Source organism: Cariama cristata, unplaced genomic scaffold (assembly GCF_000690535.1).
Source record: "Cariama cristata isolate BGI_N322 unplaced genomic scaffold, ASM69053v1 scaffold11977, whole genome shotgun sequence".
Taxonomy (NCBI): Eukaryota; Metazoa; Chordata; class Aves; order Cariamiformes; family Cariamidae; genus Cariama; species Cariama cristata.
In genome coordinates this window covers 15019-32209 of record NW_009628404.1, presented here as the reverse complement: position 1 = coordinate 32209, position 17191 = coordinate 15019, and the positions used below count along the sequence as shown (strand labels likewise).

General features: G+C 40.8%; 1 protein-coding gene across 1 annotated transcript in view; it reads right to left on the bottom strand.

Annotated features, from left to right (window-relative positions):
* Nucleotides 1–210: 210 nt before the first annotated feature.
* Nucleotides 211–17191, bottom strand: part of LOC104165232 (piezo-type mechanosensitive ion channel component 2-like) — a gene marked incomplete at its 5' end in the record, with an annotated part of 30013 nt that continues 13032 nt past the window's right edge. Inside the window, 12 exons of the mRNA XM_009704808.1 lie at nucleotides 211–1149; nucleotides 2017–2197; nucleotides 3585–3664; nucleotides 5651–5767; nucleotides 7731–7903; nucleotides 9031–9123; nucleotides 9568–9756; nucleotides 12362–12509; nucleotides 13840–13998; nucleotides 16124–16338; nucleotides 16451–16598; nucleotides 17047–17179. Of these exons, the coding sequence (XP_009703110.1) occupies nucleotides 897–1149; nucleotides 2017–2197; nucleotides 3585–3664; nucleotides 5651–5767; nucleotides 7731–7903; nucleotides 9031–9123; nucleotides 9568–9756; nucleotides 12362–12509; nucleotides 13840–13998; nucleotides 16124–16338; nucleotides 16451–16598; nucleotides 17047–17179 (1889 nt within the window). The remainder of the gene's footprint in view (nucleotides 1150–2016; nucleotides 2198–3584; nucleotides 3665–5650; nucleotides 5768–7730; nucleotides 7904–9030; nucleotides 9124–9567; nucleotides 9757–12361; nucleotides 12510–13839; nucleotides 13999–16123; nucleotides 16339–16450; nucleotides 16599–17046; nucleotides 17180–17191) is intronic.

Genomic DNA, 17191 nt, shown 5'->3' with positions numbered 1-17191 from the left:
GGGAGCAGAGAGAAGCACACACTATTCAGTCTTTAAAGGGTTATATGAAATGAAGTAGCTCCTTAGGTCATTGAATTCACTTTCTTATCTAATGGAAAGCAGTAACTTTGAAGAGAATGGCCCAGCAGAACACTTCAATAATTCACCATAATTATTCTAGCCATTAGTTAACCTTGACAAAGTGCCAAGTTTCAGTTGCTTTTTTTTTTTTTTTCCTGAGAAAAGTCATTGATGTTTGGTGGAAATGTCTTCTGTGACTGTACAAATAAAATAAGGCATTTAAAGATTGTTACTTGTTTTGTTTTTGCTAACAGAGGCTTGTCCACAGTGTCCTTTGTACATCAAAACCTCTGCTTTTCTACAAATGGGTATGGCTAGAATGTCTTCAGTTCCCACTGGTCTTGGTCTGGTTCCCTGGGTCTTGGGTGTCCTGAAGGCTAGTCAGCGTCCCATTACTGTAGCTTGAAAGTCAGTGATGTACAACAGCATATTGCACAATCCAATCCGTCTGGCTCCAGAAAGGGTCACGAAGGTACACTGGAGTCATCTGTGAGTTCACTCCTTTCTTTTCTCTTTAAGTTGTAATGATAGTCTGGAAAATTAAATTAGCCAGACAAAGACACAAACTTTTTGTTGATTAAATTACAAAGCAGTCCCCAGATTGTAGAGGAGTGGCACATTAAAACCAACAAATCATCCAACCTTCTTCACTGTAGATCCTTCAGTGGAAAGGCAGCATGGATTCCTAAGGCCATAGCTTCCAGGATTTCTTCAGTGAAAAATCATTGCTACCTAACTATAAAAGGCTTAGCTCTTAAGAGAATATTGTGCTTTTTTTCCCCCCCCTTTAAAATACAGATGAAATCAACTTGATTCGCAGTGTGACACCAAAGAGATCAATTAGTTTTTTCCCTAGTCCACTTGATCATAGTCTCTGGTGAGCGATATAGGAATATTAGTTTGGCATACAGGTCTTCTTCTAGTTCCAGTTCTCCAGTCTCTCGCACTAAGAAAATGTCAGTACACAACTTCAATATTCGGTCTACGTTGGGTAGCTCCTCAAACATAATGGAGTGAGAGATCCCACTGAAAAATTCACGGACAAACTTCCCTATCACCAGGACAACCGAGGCATATAGTCCCATGATGCTGAAAAGAAAGAAAGGAAAGAGTTCAAATCATGCCTTGAAAAAGAGTCAGCCAAATGTGAGAGAGCTCACCTACATGGCTAAGTGTAGCCTGTCAGCTGAGTGAACATTAATTTCTAACTAGGATCTTGTTTCTGCTGTGCTGCAGGATGAAGGAAAATAAGGTCTCTTCAAACACCACAGAAATCTGGAAACATAAACAGCTGAGGCTGCTGACTTAAATGGTTTAATCCCAGTCACCGATGGTCTCACGTCCTGTCTGCTATGGCTTGGAAGTCACAATGGGAAATCTGACAACTGCTGGCTGCTAAAGGCAAATGATCTGTCAAGTTTCATATCTAATATTTTTTATTAAAGTACAGGTACTGGTAACAGACTAACCTCTACCTATCCTCCCCGATAATCCTCCCAAATCATGCCAGAAGGGCATATCTCCTGGGAAGGCAGAGTCTCCTGCCTTCCTCTGTCTGTGAAGATGTATTTCGTAACTGTTTCAGGGTCCTGGCTATGAGATTGGGAAGGTTGCCAAAACTGGACAGACTTTGGACAGAACTTGACCTGTAGCGAAACTAACATTTTGGAATGATTTTACTTGAATAGGAAACTGGTGTGAAGGGTGCTTCTGCCTTTTTTCCCACTGGAGAGCAGGTATCAAGGGTAATACCATTCCTTACAAATATGACGCCTTCTATAGATAACATTAATACACATGAATTTGAAAATTTCACAAAGGCCCTTTTCAAAATGTTATAATGTTCAAACACTACAACAACAAAAAAGAAACAAAACCCCCAAACCAGCAAATAAACTCACCTCTACTTCTATCTTATCTACATTATTTTAATTTTATGTAAAGATTCCTTCTTACCCATAACCAGCCAAGAATCCAAGGCTTGGTGGACTGACTTTATCACTGAATATGAAGAGTTCAAGACTCTCTTCAGACTTTTTGTATCTTTTTCCAAGCTGATTCAAAACCCACCACTCACGAACTCCCTCATCGGACACATTCTTGACCAGGGAAACTGTAATGTTTTCCCATCTGCAGTCTGTTGAAAAAAAGCAACGTTAACATATATACCAAGAATTGCAAAAGTCAAACTGTTTTGAGTCAGATACTTCAAACATCCACATGATAAAATGACTTAGCAATGTAGGAGTAAAGGGTCATTATAATTCTCCCAAACCCCATTTTACATTATTTCTGTACAAAAGTATAATATCTAGACTTCTGTGGTTTTCCTTCTGCAAATCTCACCTGAATGTGCATTAAATAAATAAAATGTTTCATATCACCTACATTTTCTTCTGTACACCTGTCAAGTCATTTCAATAATTTCAGGCCAAAGTAACAGCAACAGTCAGCATGCCTGCATTTCAGACCTAAAGAAACACACTTAACCTGGAGGGACAGTGGTCAGCTTCTATATGTTAAAGTGAAACTATCACTGTAAAACCATTTCTGTCTTGGTATAAAAGACGTTATTCTCTCATACCAAGAAAAGCATACTATCCTATTATGCATACTGATCACAAAGACAGTAGGTGAACTCTGGCCCTCCTGATTTCTGGGGAACGTACACTAGCAGTGTATACATTAAAGTCCTTTTGAAGAATCTCAAATTAAGAGTTCTTTAGGACAGGACCTGATTAACGACAGTGAAGCACTCATAAGTTGTTGCTACCCATAGAGCTAGGTTCAGCCTCAAGAGCTACTTTCCCCAGTTAATCTAATCACGCGCACTCACCCTTGAACAGTAAGGTACTATATAGTACAGTAATGCACTACACAGTACTACTACTACGCCTGAGTGCCAAATTTAACCTCTGTTGAGCAAATTGTTCTTAGATAAAGACTTGTTCCTACTCTTCCAACCCATCAGGTTTTTCGCATGTGTGTATGTGCACATCTGTGCATGTATTGTGTATGCCTGTGAGTACCTGTATGCACTCTGATTGCTTAATAGCACTCCGAAATTCAGTGATTATCTAAACTGGATTCTTTGTAGCCAATAAGGAAGGAATAGCTTGGAAAAAAACCCAGTCATTCAGTGTCATTATTTAAGCTGAGGAGCTACATTTGCAGACATGCAGCACTACTGACTGTTTGTGGTAAGATGTGGAGAAGTGGAACTTGTCATCACTTCCTCAGAAAACAAGAGAAAGCAGTTCCTGAAAGTATACTTGAAGGAAAGGAGCCAGACTTCATCCTCAGAGTCTTTACTGTTAAATACAAAGCTAAAACACATCCAGATGCATTTTTTGCCTTATACTGTATTACCTCATCTCTCCCCAAGCTTGCAGGCACCAGGTAGGAACCACTGTAAGTGCATTTCAGCATGAGGTGCTCCATAACAGCCCAGTGAATGTGTAAGTGCAAGTGCTGTGTTGCACTTCTTTCAACCATACTCTGTTTTCCATGGTCCGGACACATACCTGTCAACAGTTGCTTTATCGGTTTTGCGAGAGAATCACTAGGAGCCTTGATGTAGTATGGGTACACTGTCTCTAATGTTCTGGAAAAAATGAGAAAGCAAATATTTCATATTTTTATACCTCTAAAATAATTTAGAAATACCTAACAGGGCTATATACAGTTTCCAGTATTTCTTGGATTAAGCTATGATTTTATAATGTTCAGATGTCACATCTGAAAGTTAGCTGGATTTATTAACTATGTTCTGTCAGTACTTCAGCAGGGAGCTCCATCCATAATGTCGCCATTCACACGCCACGAATCCCACACAGCTGGGGCATGCGTGATTGCAAGGAATGTAGACTTTGTATTTTGTTCCCCTTTTTAATAAAGCTGCTTTTATAGTCAGCTATATAAGCCGCACGAAGAAAGGCAACACATCACCAGTAATAAACAGGCTCGAAAAATAGGTAGCTAGAAAAACATGCGATGAGAACAGTTATTACTTCAAAATTGCATGATGTTTCAATAACAACACCTGAAAACAGTGAGAATTTTTGCGAGAATCTTTCATTGGGAAATTTTTTAACCGTTTGTAAAAGTTCTTCCACTGGACTCAAAATTAAATCACCTTAAGAAGGAATAAATTACCAGCATCCAGAGAGAGAGAGAGATTTCACTAAAAGCAGAGATACTGTCCTAACTTTTTCCTCAAATGACTGAAGAATTCTAGGGCCAGGGAGCTCTCAGGGAAGTCCTGTGACACTTTGCTACATTGCATACACCAGGCTGAGGACGAACAGAGTTGGGCAATTCAAAATTCCTCCTGATCACTCCAGCAGGCCCAAAAGATGGGTAATAGTTCAGCAGCTAAGTTGTCCCAGGAGAAGCGGTGGCAGAAAGCTCCCTGCTGAAGTAGTCAAATGGTTACTAGCTGCCACAACCATTTTTCCTTTAGGACAAAGTAAAAAAGCTTAAATCAACATTATTGCAACACAGGCAAATGCAGGCGTATCTTTTATGTTACTGCTTGCCTCCTGCAAAGAGAGAATTATGAATGAATTACCTCTTCCCACAAGAGAAGAGAGCAAAATCTACCCTCCTTGGCACTACATCACTTTAGGAGATATTCCCGTATGCTCACACAGCAGAAAAGTAAGAGGCGTAAAATATTTTTTAAATGCAATGATCAGATGGGCAACAGCAGTCTGCTTGGATGTACAAGTGTGTGTGTGTGCAGAAAAATAGCTGTGCACAGAAAAGACAAATTTCATTTCCACCTACTAACATATATGACCCTCTCAGACTTTTCACTATCTCAGTTGGCCTCAGCTTTAACTTTTCAACTCTTGTGGCCACAAATCAGATCAGGTGGTCTTCAGGGATGACATGCTGGCTTAGCAGTATTTAGAGACTACTGCTGTAAAGTAATCCCCAGTGGGCAGGCGGAAGAGCCAGACTCCTTTCAAATCTAAGGAGGCACCACTGCTGTTAATGCTATAAGGCTATATCCATAAAACAACGTTTGATATTCATATGAAAAGCATTCTCCTTCTGCCTTGCGAATTTCCCTTACAGGAAAACATCTGATGTCAGAAACGACTGCAGATGTTACCCTTTGACGGCAGTGATTTAACACTTCCTTGCCAATCTAATACTATTCAAGAATAACAATGAGAAATACAGTCTGGATGGTTATTTAGAACAATAAAAATCATCAGTACAACATCCTCAGATCAAGTTGAACTGAAGTAACTCAAAGCAGAGTTTAACTGCAAACATACTGTAATGGGCTTGTGCTTATCCAATAAATCAAAGAAAAGTAACTAATAGCTTCACCATGCCTGGTTGTGTTCCAGTGTTCACGCTCTTCTCAGCCTACATTTATCACAGGAAATAAGCTTTTACCTTTAATGTTATTATTATGTGACTTCAATGCTGTTGGCCTCTGTGAAGACGGCTCCAAAGTTATTAGAGGGGGACAAATGGGCAGACAAATGATACAGTTGCACAAGCCTGACCTCCTTAGGAAATCCGGTTTAAAAAGGGAAGGTTTGCATACAAACAGGCAAAGAAAATAACTTACACCTTTTCCAGTTGCTCTCCAGACATCATTGTAGCTATATCTCTTCTGGTGTTCTCTGGTAGGACAAAGGTAAGTTTATCCGATGCTATTTCGGCTTTAGCACCAAGGGTGAGATTTCTGTTGTAAGTAAAAGGGAAGAGACATTGTCAACCTACAATGAGAGCATAACCTAAACACTTGTTTGCTGAACACTAGAGCTAGTTGTCTAACTGGTCTAACTGCCCCGACCCTGGCTATCCCCGTCTTTGCTAAAGCAAGCATCATGCTACCTGTACCTGAGATGGTGTGTTTTCCACAGAGGATACGTAGCAGCCTTAAAGGTGTATTTTTTTAACTGACTATGCCTTTGTATGCATTACATGACAATGATGACAGATCGATATAATTTTGCTCATTACGTCAGTCAGGACAGAACGGGAAGGGGAGCATGCCTGCTATGACTTGAGGCAACAGGACCGTCTACGTGACCACACATTCTGTGCCAGGGCAGCTACGGATGTTGCAGTCAGCTACAGCTTCCCAAAACCCCACCTCAGCTTGGCAGAAATGTGTGGTAGAAACATGTGGCTAACAGGCTGGCAGAACCCCCATGCCTTCCCCCAGCCTTCATGCCAGCTACAGAACACGGCAGGGGCAGGATCAGCGTTCGCCACAAGGTCCTGTGCCGTGCCCTGCAGTTGGGATGCAGCCACTGGGTGAGGCAGCTCCCAGGCTGGGGGGGCTGCAGAGAATTGTCCCCAGCAGCTGATGTGCAGAGGCAGAAAGCGTGTACGCTCCCTGAGTGGCACCGAAGGCTCATTTTACAGCTGCTTGCGATCTCCTGGCCTAGATGAAAGACAGCAGTTTCCCTTTATGAAGAAAAAGTGGAAGGTCACAGTGGTAAGTCTTTACCACTTCCAGTCATTCAGGGTCACAATGTAATCCACAGGATATAATCTGAGGGTGAAAAAGTTCTCTTTCAACTAGTGTATGAATGTTTGTAGTTATGCAAGCATATGGGCAAACTGAGTAGCTGTATTAAAGAATAATACAAGGTTCAGAAATGATGGAGTGATGTAATCCACTACCTAATAGTGTATGCTTCTAGAAAAATAAGGGGGGGGAGTGTCAAATAAAGTTGCATTAGGAGTGCAGATTCATTACAAGCCTGTTTTTGACTGTGGAAGGACTGACCCAGCATGTTCAGAGCTCCCACAGTGATTCAGCTGACCTGCTTCTTGTGCACAGTCTTTTGCTGATTGCTGATTTTGCTGATTGCTACAACAATCCAGTGTCTACCTCCAACAGAACAGGTAGATCCTGGGGCTGCAAAGGTACTTAATTTCCGTGGAGTGATGACTTAACTCCAATTTAATCCAGCAGTCTACGGGCATCCCAGCTGGCAGACAGTAGCCAACAAACCACTGGGGTTTCTGGGTGTGCTCCAGCCTGCATGGAACTACTTTGTATTCTAGGTGTCTCTTGCAAAAACTTAACTGTAAAGTAATAGTTCACTGAGATCAAAGGAACCACAAGGAAACAGGCAACGGTCGCAACAAAATGGATCCATGCCACTGTTATGCTATTTGCATACAAAGTCTCTGAGAATATGTGTATTTAAAAAATAATTTGTGTCAGTTCCAGACTCCCTTAATAAGAAGACCAAGTACTTCTGCTTGTATTTCCTCATAGTTTTTCTGCCTTAACTAGGTCTAGGTATTCAGTTCCCATAAATGTTAAGAAGGTTGTTGTTTGGGGCAGTTTATTTGAACATCTCCATCTAAAACTGGCTAAAATTTTCTTACTTTTCCTTCCTTCCCCTCAAGTCCCATTGAAAACTCCACCCTGCCTTTTTAAATAATGTACTTGGAAGTGGCTCCACTTCTCTCTTTTATTTTTTGAGAACTGCAGGCAAGAAATGTTTTCCTGGGTAACACAGGTCCCTTCTCTCTGTCTCTCTCCCTCCCACTTTCAGGGTTTTTTACTCTGCAGTACAATAGAATTTGCTAAAAAACTAAACCAAAAATTCAATATGGAACTGTTCTGCTGAATAAACACCTGGCAAATGATCCATCAGCCTCATAACAGTAACACCAATTACCTTTGAATGCTCCATGACAGAACTACAGTGAACTCAGCTGAAAAATCCAGTAGTCCCTGTATCATCTTCTCTCTACTGGGAGGGCTGATGGTCCATAAAGAGTTTGAATTTCCCTCCAGATCTGCTAGAGTTATATCTTCTTTTCCATAGCCCTCTAGAAACTGCAAAGCAGCCTGTAGGTGCAGTAGAGGAAGAGAAAATTTCAGCGTAGTGATATTCACAAGACACAGAGCCATATTTCCCAGCCAGGCAGAATTATAAATGTTTGATTAATTGTAAGTGCAGTGGTTTGCACTGATTGTTTTCCTCAGGTACCAACTGGGGATTTAGATGGGGAGAGGAATAAACAAAGTATAGCTGTGCTAAGAAGGCAAAACAAAAATGGCCCTACTGTTTGAAGAATGGTGGCCATGTAGGCCAAAGTGACTCTGAAAATTCATCAAGTAACCTCTGTAGAGTATACTTAAACTGAAGTTAAAATTTTACTGTCTTTTGTTAAGCATCTTTCTGCATAGAAAGATGTCCACAAAGGGCAAGGCAACTTGAAACTGGTATATTCCAAAGTGGAACAAGATTACAATATTATTGCTATCATACATGGGCTATTTGGTAAGACCCAATATAAAAAAATGTTAATTCTTAAATGGGCTAGAAGAAAGCATTTATTTTAAAGTTGTATCTGATCAAACCCCAGTTACTTTAGTAATGTAACAGCTTCTTCTAATCACTAGTCTTTTATCTGCAGAAACTTGTGATAACTTTGTGCATGTTGCACCATGAAATAGTGAGACTATGTTTAAACATTTATGTTTTCACATTTTAATTTCAAAACTTTTCTAGGCCAAACACACTTTCTTTTGACAGCACCACGTCTCCTCACTGGGAGGTGAAAGCTGTGGGTGCTATAGAAATGAGCATGGGGCTTAAAAATGCCAACATTGTTGTGTCCCCACAGCACGTTTGTTTTGGCAGTACACCAACATCATCACCTCTCCTGACGGTCTGCGTCACTTAGAAGCGAGGTTTTTATTCAAGCAACAAGACAATCAGAGTTTCTATCTTCTATGATTTTGTGCAAAGATGTCTCGATTAAAGGTAACTTGTCTCACCATAACCCAGCCCTGTCCTGACAAATGACCTGTCCAAACCTTTACTCGTGCAAATCCTCTTTACGGAAACATCTTCCAAATGATGGCAGGGCTGCTGACCACTTATAACTACACAATTAAAACTCACAAAAGGCCTCCATGGAAAACATGCACACATTTTTAAGTAATGAGGTACCCTACATTTTACTTACAGTGTTACCCCTATAGCTTCCCAGAAACGCATTGAAACCAGTCTGATTCAAATCCTTGAGCTGACTCTGTTGAGCACTCATTGTAAAAATAGGCTGGGAAACAAAAGAACACACACTTGTCACATTTACTTCACATCAGCTGCTACATCCTGTACAGCTGTACAGCATCCTGTGCATCACAGTCCAAGACAATTACAGCACTCAATTCAACAGGAGAAGGTTATGATCTTACTCCACTGAGAAGCAAGCTACCTCCAATTATCTTATATTTACTGTGTGGAACTCTAGGCAGTTATCTGAGTGTACCTGATGTTGGATAATTTATTCAGATTCCACGACCAGTAGGTTCTGGTTTTAACTTGCTAATGAAGATAATATTTTACATCAGTGGTAAACTAATGTGTTTTTAAACCGAAAAGGCATCATTTGATCTCTTGCATAAGGCAGGACAGTTCAATTCAATGAAGGAAATAAGAAATAGCACAAGGAAATACAGTGCAAAACCAGAGTTTGCTTTTAGTTTTTCTTGTTTTTTACCTGATAACCTCCTAGAGTTATTGTGATTGATACATCTAGAGGCTTGTTGGTGATGCCTGCAACAGATTTGATTAAAGACATGAAGAGCAGTGGGAACCAGACAATACAAATCAGCAAGACGATAATCATGCCACCCATTCCATACTTCACAACTTTCTTTTTCTTCTGGCCTCTTGGCTGGGGATATCTCTGCAAAAGCAAACAGCAACATGGTAACGTCTCTTCTATCAGAGGTACACTTGGTATGATTTGATGGGTGAATACATATCGAACTTATGGTGGTGGTAAATTGCTACCCATTGTCAGGTCAGTTATCTTGAGATTTTTTGCCAAACCTGCACAGACACTGAATTTCTGGTGATAACAGAGAAAAGTGCCAAATGAACCCATGTCAAGTGTGTGTCTGGTGTGAAAAATATTGTAAACCTCTGTGGTTTTGATTATTCACAACCATAAAGAAGGGAAAAATTGGGTAGGGCAATTAAAATTCTTTTGTCTGAATGAGTGCAAGCATGAACTCACAGGAATCAAACATAAAATAATAGCAGCAACAGTAATACAACAATTTGTTCAAAAAACTGATATTGGGAGTGACCCACTTTCTTGTATTTTTACTTCCCAAAAAATATATCAAAGGTCCTTAAGGCAGAATTCCTGTCATAGGGCCTGAAATGCTGCAAACTGTATTTCAGGGAAAAAAAAATAAATATATATATTTACCAGCAACTGACAGGCACAATCAGCAGTCTTGTCTGATACTGCACTACCGCGATATTCATTTTGCACCTCACATACAGTATTTCTGAGTTGTTCACAGGCTTGATCCAATCTAGTGAATCCCACACCAACTGCATTTAAATAATGTTTAAAGTTTTGTTGCTGTTCCTGAAGTCTTGACACTGCTGATGTAACATCCTTCCCTTTCTTAGCTGCTGAGATCAGAAGTGACTTTGCTTTTATCCTTCTCTTTTCAAAGCCCAGAAGTGACTTTGCTTTTATCCTTCTCTTTTCAAAGCAGATCACACAGCACATCTGTTCTGCCTTGTCCATAATTCCTGCCCTCTGTTATTGGCCTCATGATTGAATACCTTAATACCTTCACCAACCTGTAAAATGCCTTACCATCACTGCAATTTATTTTGGTGTATTCTCTTATAGGGTTTAACTCTGCACAGTGTTTTAGGATCTTGTCTTCTATGCATTGCACACTGCATGTGCAAAATAAAGATGCATTGTATTGCACTGCACCTCAAACACACGCCAGGAATCTGGCTTTCAGGAAATTGTTCTTGCTTTACAACATGAATCCATAAAGCGCTAGGAGAATATTAAATTTGTAATACAATGCTATATTAAAAGCAAATTAGTTACTTTTCAAAAGCAGTGTATCTAGTAATTTGTCTTGCAATACAGAATACTGTTTTCATTAAAATACCATATCAAGATCAGCAGGGGTATATTATTTGTCTGTATGAGATTAGTTCAGGCACCTTTAATGATGTTACAGACCAGCTCAGAGAGCCTCTAGCAGTCAAAGTACTTAGGCACACCACTCAATGCCAGTGAGAGGCAGAGAGTGTCAAAGTACTTTGAACAACACTCATGAAGTCATGGGTAGTTATTCTGCTACGTGGCATTAGCACATACATGCTAGCTTAGACGTGAAAATCTTCCCATGTCAGATCTATGCTACATATAATGCAGAGATATCCTGCTGTAGCATAAAAAAATGCAGTGAGATGGACAGTAGAACTGGATTATTATTTCTCTGACTCCTGAAGCCTCTGATGACACTCCATTCATGGCAAAAATGGAAGTTATACAGAAAAAGCCTATATACAAGACTTGTGTGCACTTCAGCTCTGAGTTAATCTAAGTGACATACTTGGAAAGTAATTGCAATTAAGAGACAGGATTATAATAAAAGTAGAAATACGTCAGTAACACTTCAAAACACAGTCGTTTCACTGCAGATGCACAGTTTCTGGCTGGTTTGGTCACTCTTAAAAAAATGCTTAATTTCTTTTTCAAATTGGCAAAATAAGCAAGCATATGGTTGTAATCTTTACAGAGGTTATAAGGAATCCAGAATTTGCAAGTTTAATTTGAACTGAAGCTTAAATGATTTGAAGAGACTGAAATTTCAGTCAGACAAATCCTGGGTTTATCTGGCCTGCAGTTCAGTTCTGGGTGTGCGAGGACTCTCCTGAGATAAAGGAGCCAGCCCTGTTCCCTCTGTGGTTACAGGAGCCAGGTGTCCCTGGGACCTACGCCGTGGAGGCACGAACTCTTCCTTCTACTGACCTGTCCTGGTTTGCTTAAAACAGGACTATTTCAAGAGTTTTTCTTTCAGTTAAGTTTCTTCTAACTAGTCCTGTTTTAGTCAAACTAGGACATGATCTTTCTCTTCAGCTACAGTTTCGCTGGCACTGTGGGTTACTCATTTAGTTGTTATGGACAAAGCGGGCCTGTGTGAATCCCTGGACTTTCAACCCCGGCCTTGAAACTCAGGCACACAATTAAGCTAGCAGGCGCATGCTTGCGGAGTTCATGTTAATGGTGGAAAAATCAGCTAGGCACAGAAGAGAAGCCATTTGAAATTTCACTTGCGGTGACTGCCAGCTAACATAAAGTACCCAATAGTCTGAATATTTCTGAACATAAACACCAGGTGTATCTTCTGACAAACTGTTTTTATGGTGGATTTCCCAATTATTTAGGGACTCGTGATTATTTCTCTTCATTTCTGCACGGGGGAGATGAAGCCTGGATCACTCATATGGGGCTTCCTTACTTTTTCTGACTCTCGCCAACACTTTAGAATGAATATATGAGCATAGATATCTTCAACACAGATCCAGCTGGAAAGACTGAGAGTGGTATCTGTCCAAACCCAGTCCATTACAGCTCTCAGCTCGGTCAAAAATGGAACCAGGCGGAACCTGAAGGGAGACCACAGCAAATAACTTGTCAGAAATGGGGGGATCACATTAAATGAGCACAGTAAGCATATATATGACAAGAGGGAGAATTAAGCCAATGTTAAAAGACAGTTTAATGGAAGATTTTGCAAACAGAGATACAATCATATCCTGAGACTGCACGGCTAGTGCTGATGTTTTGGGGTGGTATCTTTAACCATAGCTCATGTTCCTCTAGATCTCCTTGTCAGGCCATAAACACGCTTTTGCATCATTATTCCCAGTAACTGTGACTGAGCCACTGATGGAATGGTACAAGTGAGACTTTCTTGTATCCCCAAATTCCTCTGTCCTGGGAGCAGACTAGAAAAGCATCCTTTCCACAGGATGGTGGGAATTCGTTTTATACCTCCTTACACCAAGTGGTGTACAGCTTCTTTGCAGTCCTCAGTTGCACATGGAATTGGATGTTACAACTCAGGATTAAGCAGCAGCAGAAGGTGGGCTAACAGGAAACCAACATGCATATAGCAGCTGTTTCAAAGGGCATCATTCCCTTTACTAGTCCCACACTCTTCTGCTTGGCCAGGTCACAAAGAGCATTTCTTGTGAAGAAAGCTTTCTTCTGTAACTTTTCCTACTGGAATGCAACAAGCCCATACTGCAAATATTGGGAAAAGGCTGAAATTATTCCAGCTTTTCTGTGAAATATGTATATGCTTTGAACTGGCTTAATCACAACATCATGGTAACAGCGTAAATGGAGGGTGGGGTATGCCTCCTGAACACCACCTTTCCCTCTGAGGTGATGTTAAGCCTGTTACTTGCACTAACACTCCTAACTCCTGAAGAGTTTCAGATGTGCAGCACTTCTCAAAAGACACACAAAGGAAATTTTTTTTGATGCATACCTCTTATTTCTCATGTGTTTTGTCTTTCACTTTATTGCTCTCACCTGCTGAGGTAGAGCCTGTAGACCTGCTCCAAAGATCTCTTTGGGATTTCACGCCTCACTACTTTTTAGGACTGCAGAGCAAATAACATTATCTGTTTTCTAGCACCATGAGTAGCCCCTATCTCTGTTCACAGGAGTGATTTCTCAGAAGTGTTAAAAATGTCTCTTCCACAAGGGCCTGAATGGCTGACTGGTATGTCAGGCTTCTGGATTCATTGTGGGAGACAGTTTTTTCTGAAATTTGCATTCCTGAAATTGATTTTTTGTGGACTGTGCAAAATTTATTGTCTCAATTCCAACAGCCTGTGAAGAGAAGTCATGAATAACCCCAGCATTTCGTGATAACAGATCCTTATTTCATAAAAGAAAGGAGGAGGGCAGTAGGTCTAGACTTACCCTTGAAATAAGAACAGGTTGACATAGTTATAACTTTTTGTGAGGAAGTTGCCAAGAACACGAGTTGGATATCCGCAGCGTATCTGATATGCTGATAAGCCAAAATAAACACATTTCACAAAATACCAGAGCTGGGCAACTGTGTTCTGGCTAAATTTCCTGTAATGGAAAAGACAGATAAAGGAAAATGATGAGCTTTGTATCTGTGTATGACCAAATTAGCTTGAAATCTTTTGTGCTCCTGGCAGTTTCCCTTTCCTGAGATCCTGGGAAAAGCCTGTGGTTTCTGACCCCGCTGCAGGGTTAAAACAGGATTTGAAAGACGCTGGGTGAGAAAGTCTATAAACAGCATCTGTTGTCACCTCAGAGTCACAGGGGAGAGTCTGGGAACAGGCTTCCACAGAGGGGTCTGGGGCAGTGCTCTCTCCTCCTGGACGGCGGAGGTGCCTTGCTGCCCAGCACTGGCCAGTCTGCCCTTGGCCCCCACCATGGCATATCCCTCTGCGAGCCCTGGGTAGACACGGCTTCTCTTGGTTTTTCGAGGGCTGACATCTGGACTGAACCTAGGCAGCTTTCATGGCTATTTGTGTTCATGGGGGCACCTCCAAGGTCATGAACTCATACAGGAATTTAAGTTAGAGTGACCTCTGAAGGCTATTTTTTTCACCAACCCCTACTTGAATCAGGCCTAATTACACCAAATTGTTCAGGGACCCATCCAGTTGAGTTTTGAATACCTCTGAAGATGGAGCGCTCCCACAACCTGTCTGGAAAATCTGCTCCAGTGTTCAACTACCATCACGGTGAAAAGATTTTTCATCATATCTACCTGGAATTTCCCTTTTTTCCAACTTGCGGCCTCTTGTCATATCTGAAAAGATCTTAGCTTCTTCTCAATGCCCTCTTAACAGGTAGCTGAAGACAGCTCTTCACCTTCTCTTCTCCAGACTGAATGAACCCTGTTTCCTCAACCTCTCCTCACTGGGCACGTCCTCTATCCCCTGACCATCCTGGTGAACACGTGCCACTTCTGACTGCAGTTCAATATCATGGTGGAACGGCAGAAGATGCCTCATGATGGACAGGATTTGCGAGCCAGACATGATCCAGTATTTTAAATTACATCCTGCAAAACTATTTTGATTAAGAAATTTGCAGGGGCTTCTAAGAATCAGCCTGACTTAGAAGGAATATAGGAGGTTTCCAATACAGATTTGAGATTAACAACTTGATATGAATTTGATAAAAGCACAGAAAAAGCCCAAACAATTTTATTGCCTTTCAAGTGACCAAATCAAGCCAAAAGTTTCGTATCAGTTCTCAATGCGCATTAGATAAGAGATCCACTTGAAAAATGGATTTTTTTTTCAACCTGGGGGAACAATTACTGCTGCACTGAGGAAAAATAAAACATTTGTTTTTGAGAGGAAATAAGACCTTTCAGTCTTTCTATACACTATGCGCCTATTTTGTTTTTTCCCAGTAAAATAGCTTGACTGTTAACAAAGTGTAATGTGCCCAGGTGAAACACTTGATTTCCCTGTATTGTCAGAGGAGTGAGGTATATACTTCCAAGGCAATTTAAATCCCAAGTAAGAGGGGCATTAGCTAAGCACTAGAGAAGGAACCTTAACACCTCTGCAGTGCAGACTGAGGTGAAAACTGCCTTGAGTCATGCAATGAGAAGTGTTAGATTTGGGAGTGAACCTGACTGCAAACGATACAAGATTTCATGCCGCAGGTGACCACCTCCACATCACCTCCAGAGCCATGTGGCAGGAGCAGGGGAGGAGAACTGTTGCTCTTCAGAAGAGACATGGGTTTTAGACATTCCTGAGCCTAAGGAGATTTAAATCCACAGTTCACACATTCCAGGAAAGTGCTAAATTTTAAGTTACTCTGAGACAGATGTTTTCTACTCAGTCTTCTAAACCAGCGTGCAGCGGTCTTGGGAGTAGGGAGCCGAATCAGAGGCCAACATTGTCTCACTTGAGGCTCTAATCACTCAGTTACAGGCAAGTTCTCTTTCATCTGCTTGCATTTTGGCCTAAGTTGAGAATATTTCTGTACTTATATATACTTATATAATTAATTCTTCCTCAAACTTATGCTGGCCTCAGTTATTGCTGTGGAAAGGCGCTCTAACATTCTGCTTAGAAATGAGACCAAGAAGAAACCTGTTCATGATTCCAAAGCTCAGCTATAACCATCTCAAATTTAAACACAAACAACTTGGTAGAGCATCAGTATTCAACCCATATTGTCTGATTATAACAGTTATTACCTTTCTGTCACTCCAGGTAAGATAAAGAACATCCAGAAATGTATTCCAAAAACAAGGATGACCTGGAAGATGACCTTTCCCATGACAGTCTTTTTGAGGTACAGTGCTCGATCTACCACCATGGTACCAAACTGAATAAGCACCATCACCAAAAATGCCTCTGGCACCTGGTCCTCTGATAGTGAAGAGGTGATATCTGCTGCTGCAGAGTGTTTCTGAAAAGGAAAATATAACAGAGAGGTCGAGGAAGGATACTCACATGATACTTAGCATCTACAGCGTGTAAATCCTACTCAGGATTTATAGATAGATGTATACGTGACATACCCCAAAAGCCCAAAATCCAAACACAATGATGATGAAGTCCACTGTATCTGCGAGGAACATCAGCACATACACATCAGTCACTGCACTGTAGTCTGGATGAATAAGGTTGTAGAAAAACTGTCTGATGGGCACATACACCTGGAGAGTCCTAGAACAACATAGACCGCAATGTGAATTAACAACACTGTAACTTGCACTGGAGAAAAATATGGCTGGCTGTGATACGATGTTTCTAAAGATACCTAAGATCTACTCTGACAGGCTTCACAGGGCTTCACAGGCACCAGTCCCTTGTTCTGATTGCTTCTACATCACTGCATTAGCATTTTTCAGTAGAAATATACAGAGCAAACCGAATTCACACAGAATATTTAGCTTTTTTATCAGGCAGATGCTATTTGAACAGCTGCTGATTTGTTTGATGTTCAGTTGGTGGGACTTAAGAGTGAAATCATCCACACTCAATTAACTGTATACATACCCATTGATCCCCTTGAATTATCATAAGTAGTAACCTGCTCTCTTTAAAATGCTGTTTTACCGCTTTACTGTTTGGAACCTCCCCCCAAACCCACATAACTCCTCACATTGCTCACTTTTTAATTGTAAAGGCCTTGGCTTTGATCATTTGTTCCCGAAACTTCTCCATAAGTAGCTCTTTTCTAGATTTTTGCTTGATGCTTAACACACTGCTTCCTTTCTGACTGCTGTTTCGTGTACTGGTACTTCCTGAAAAAAAAA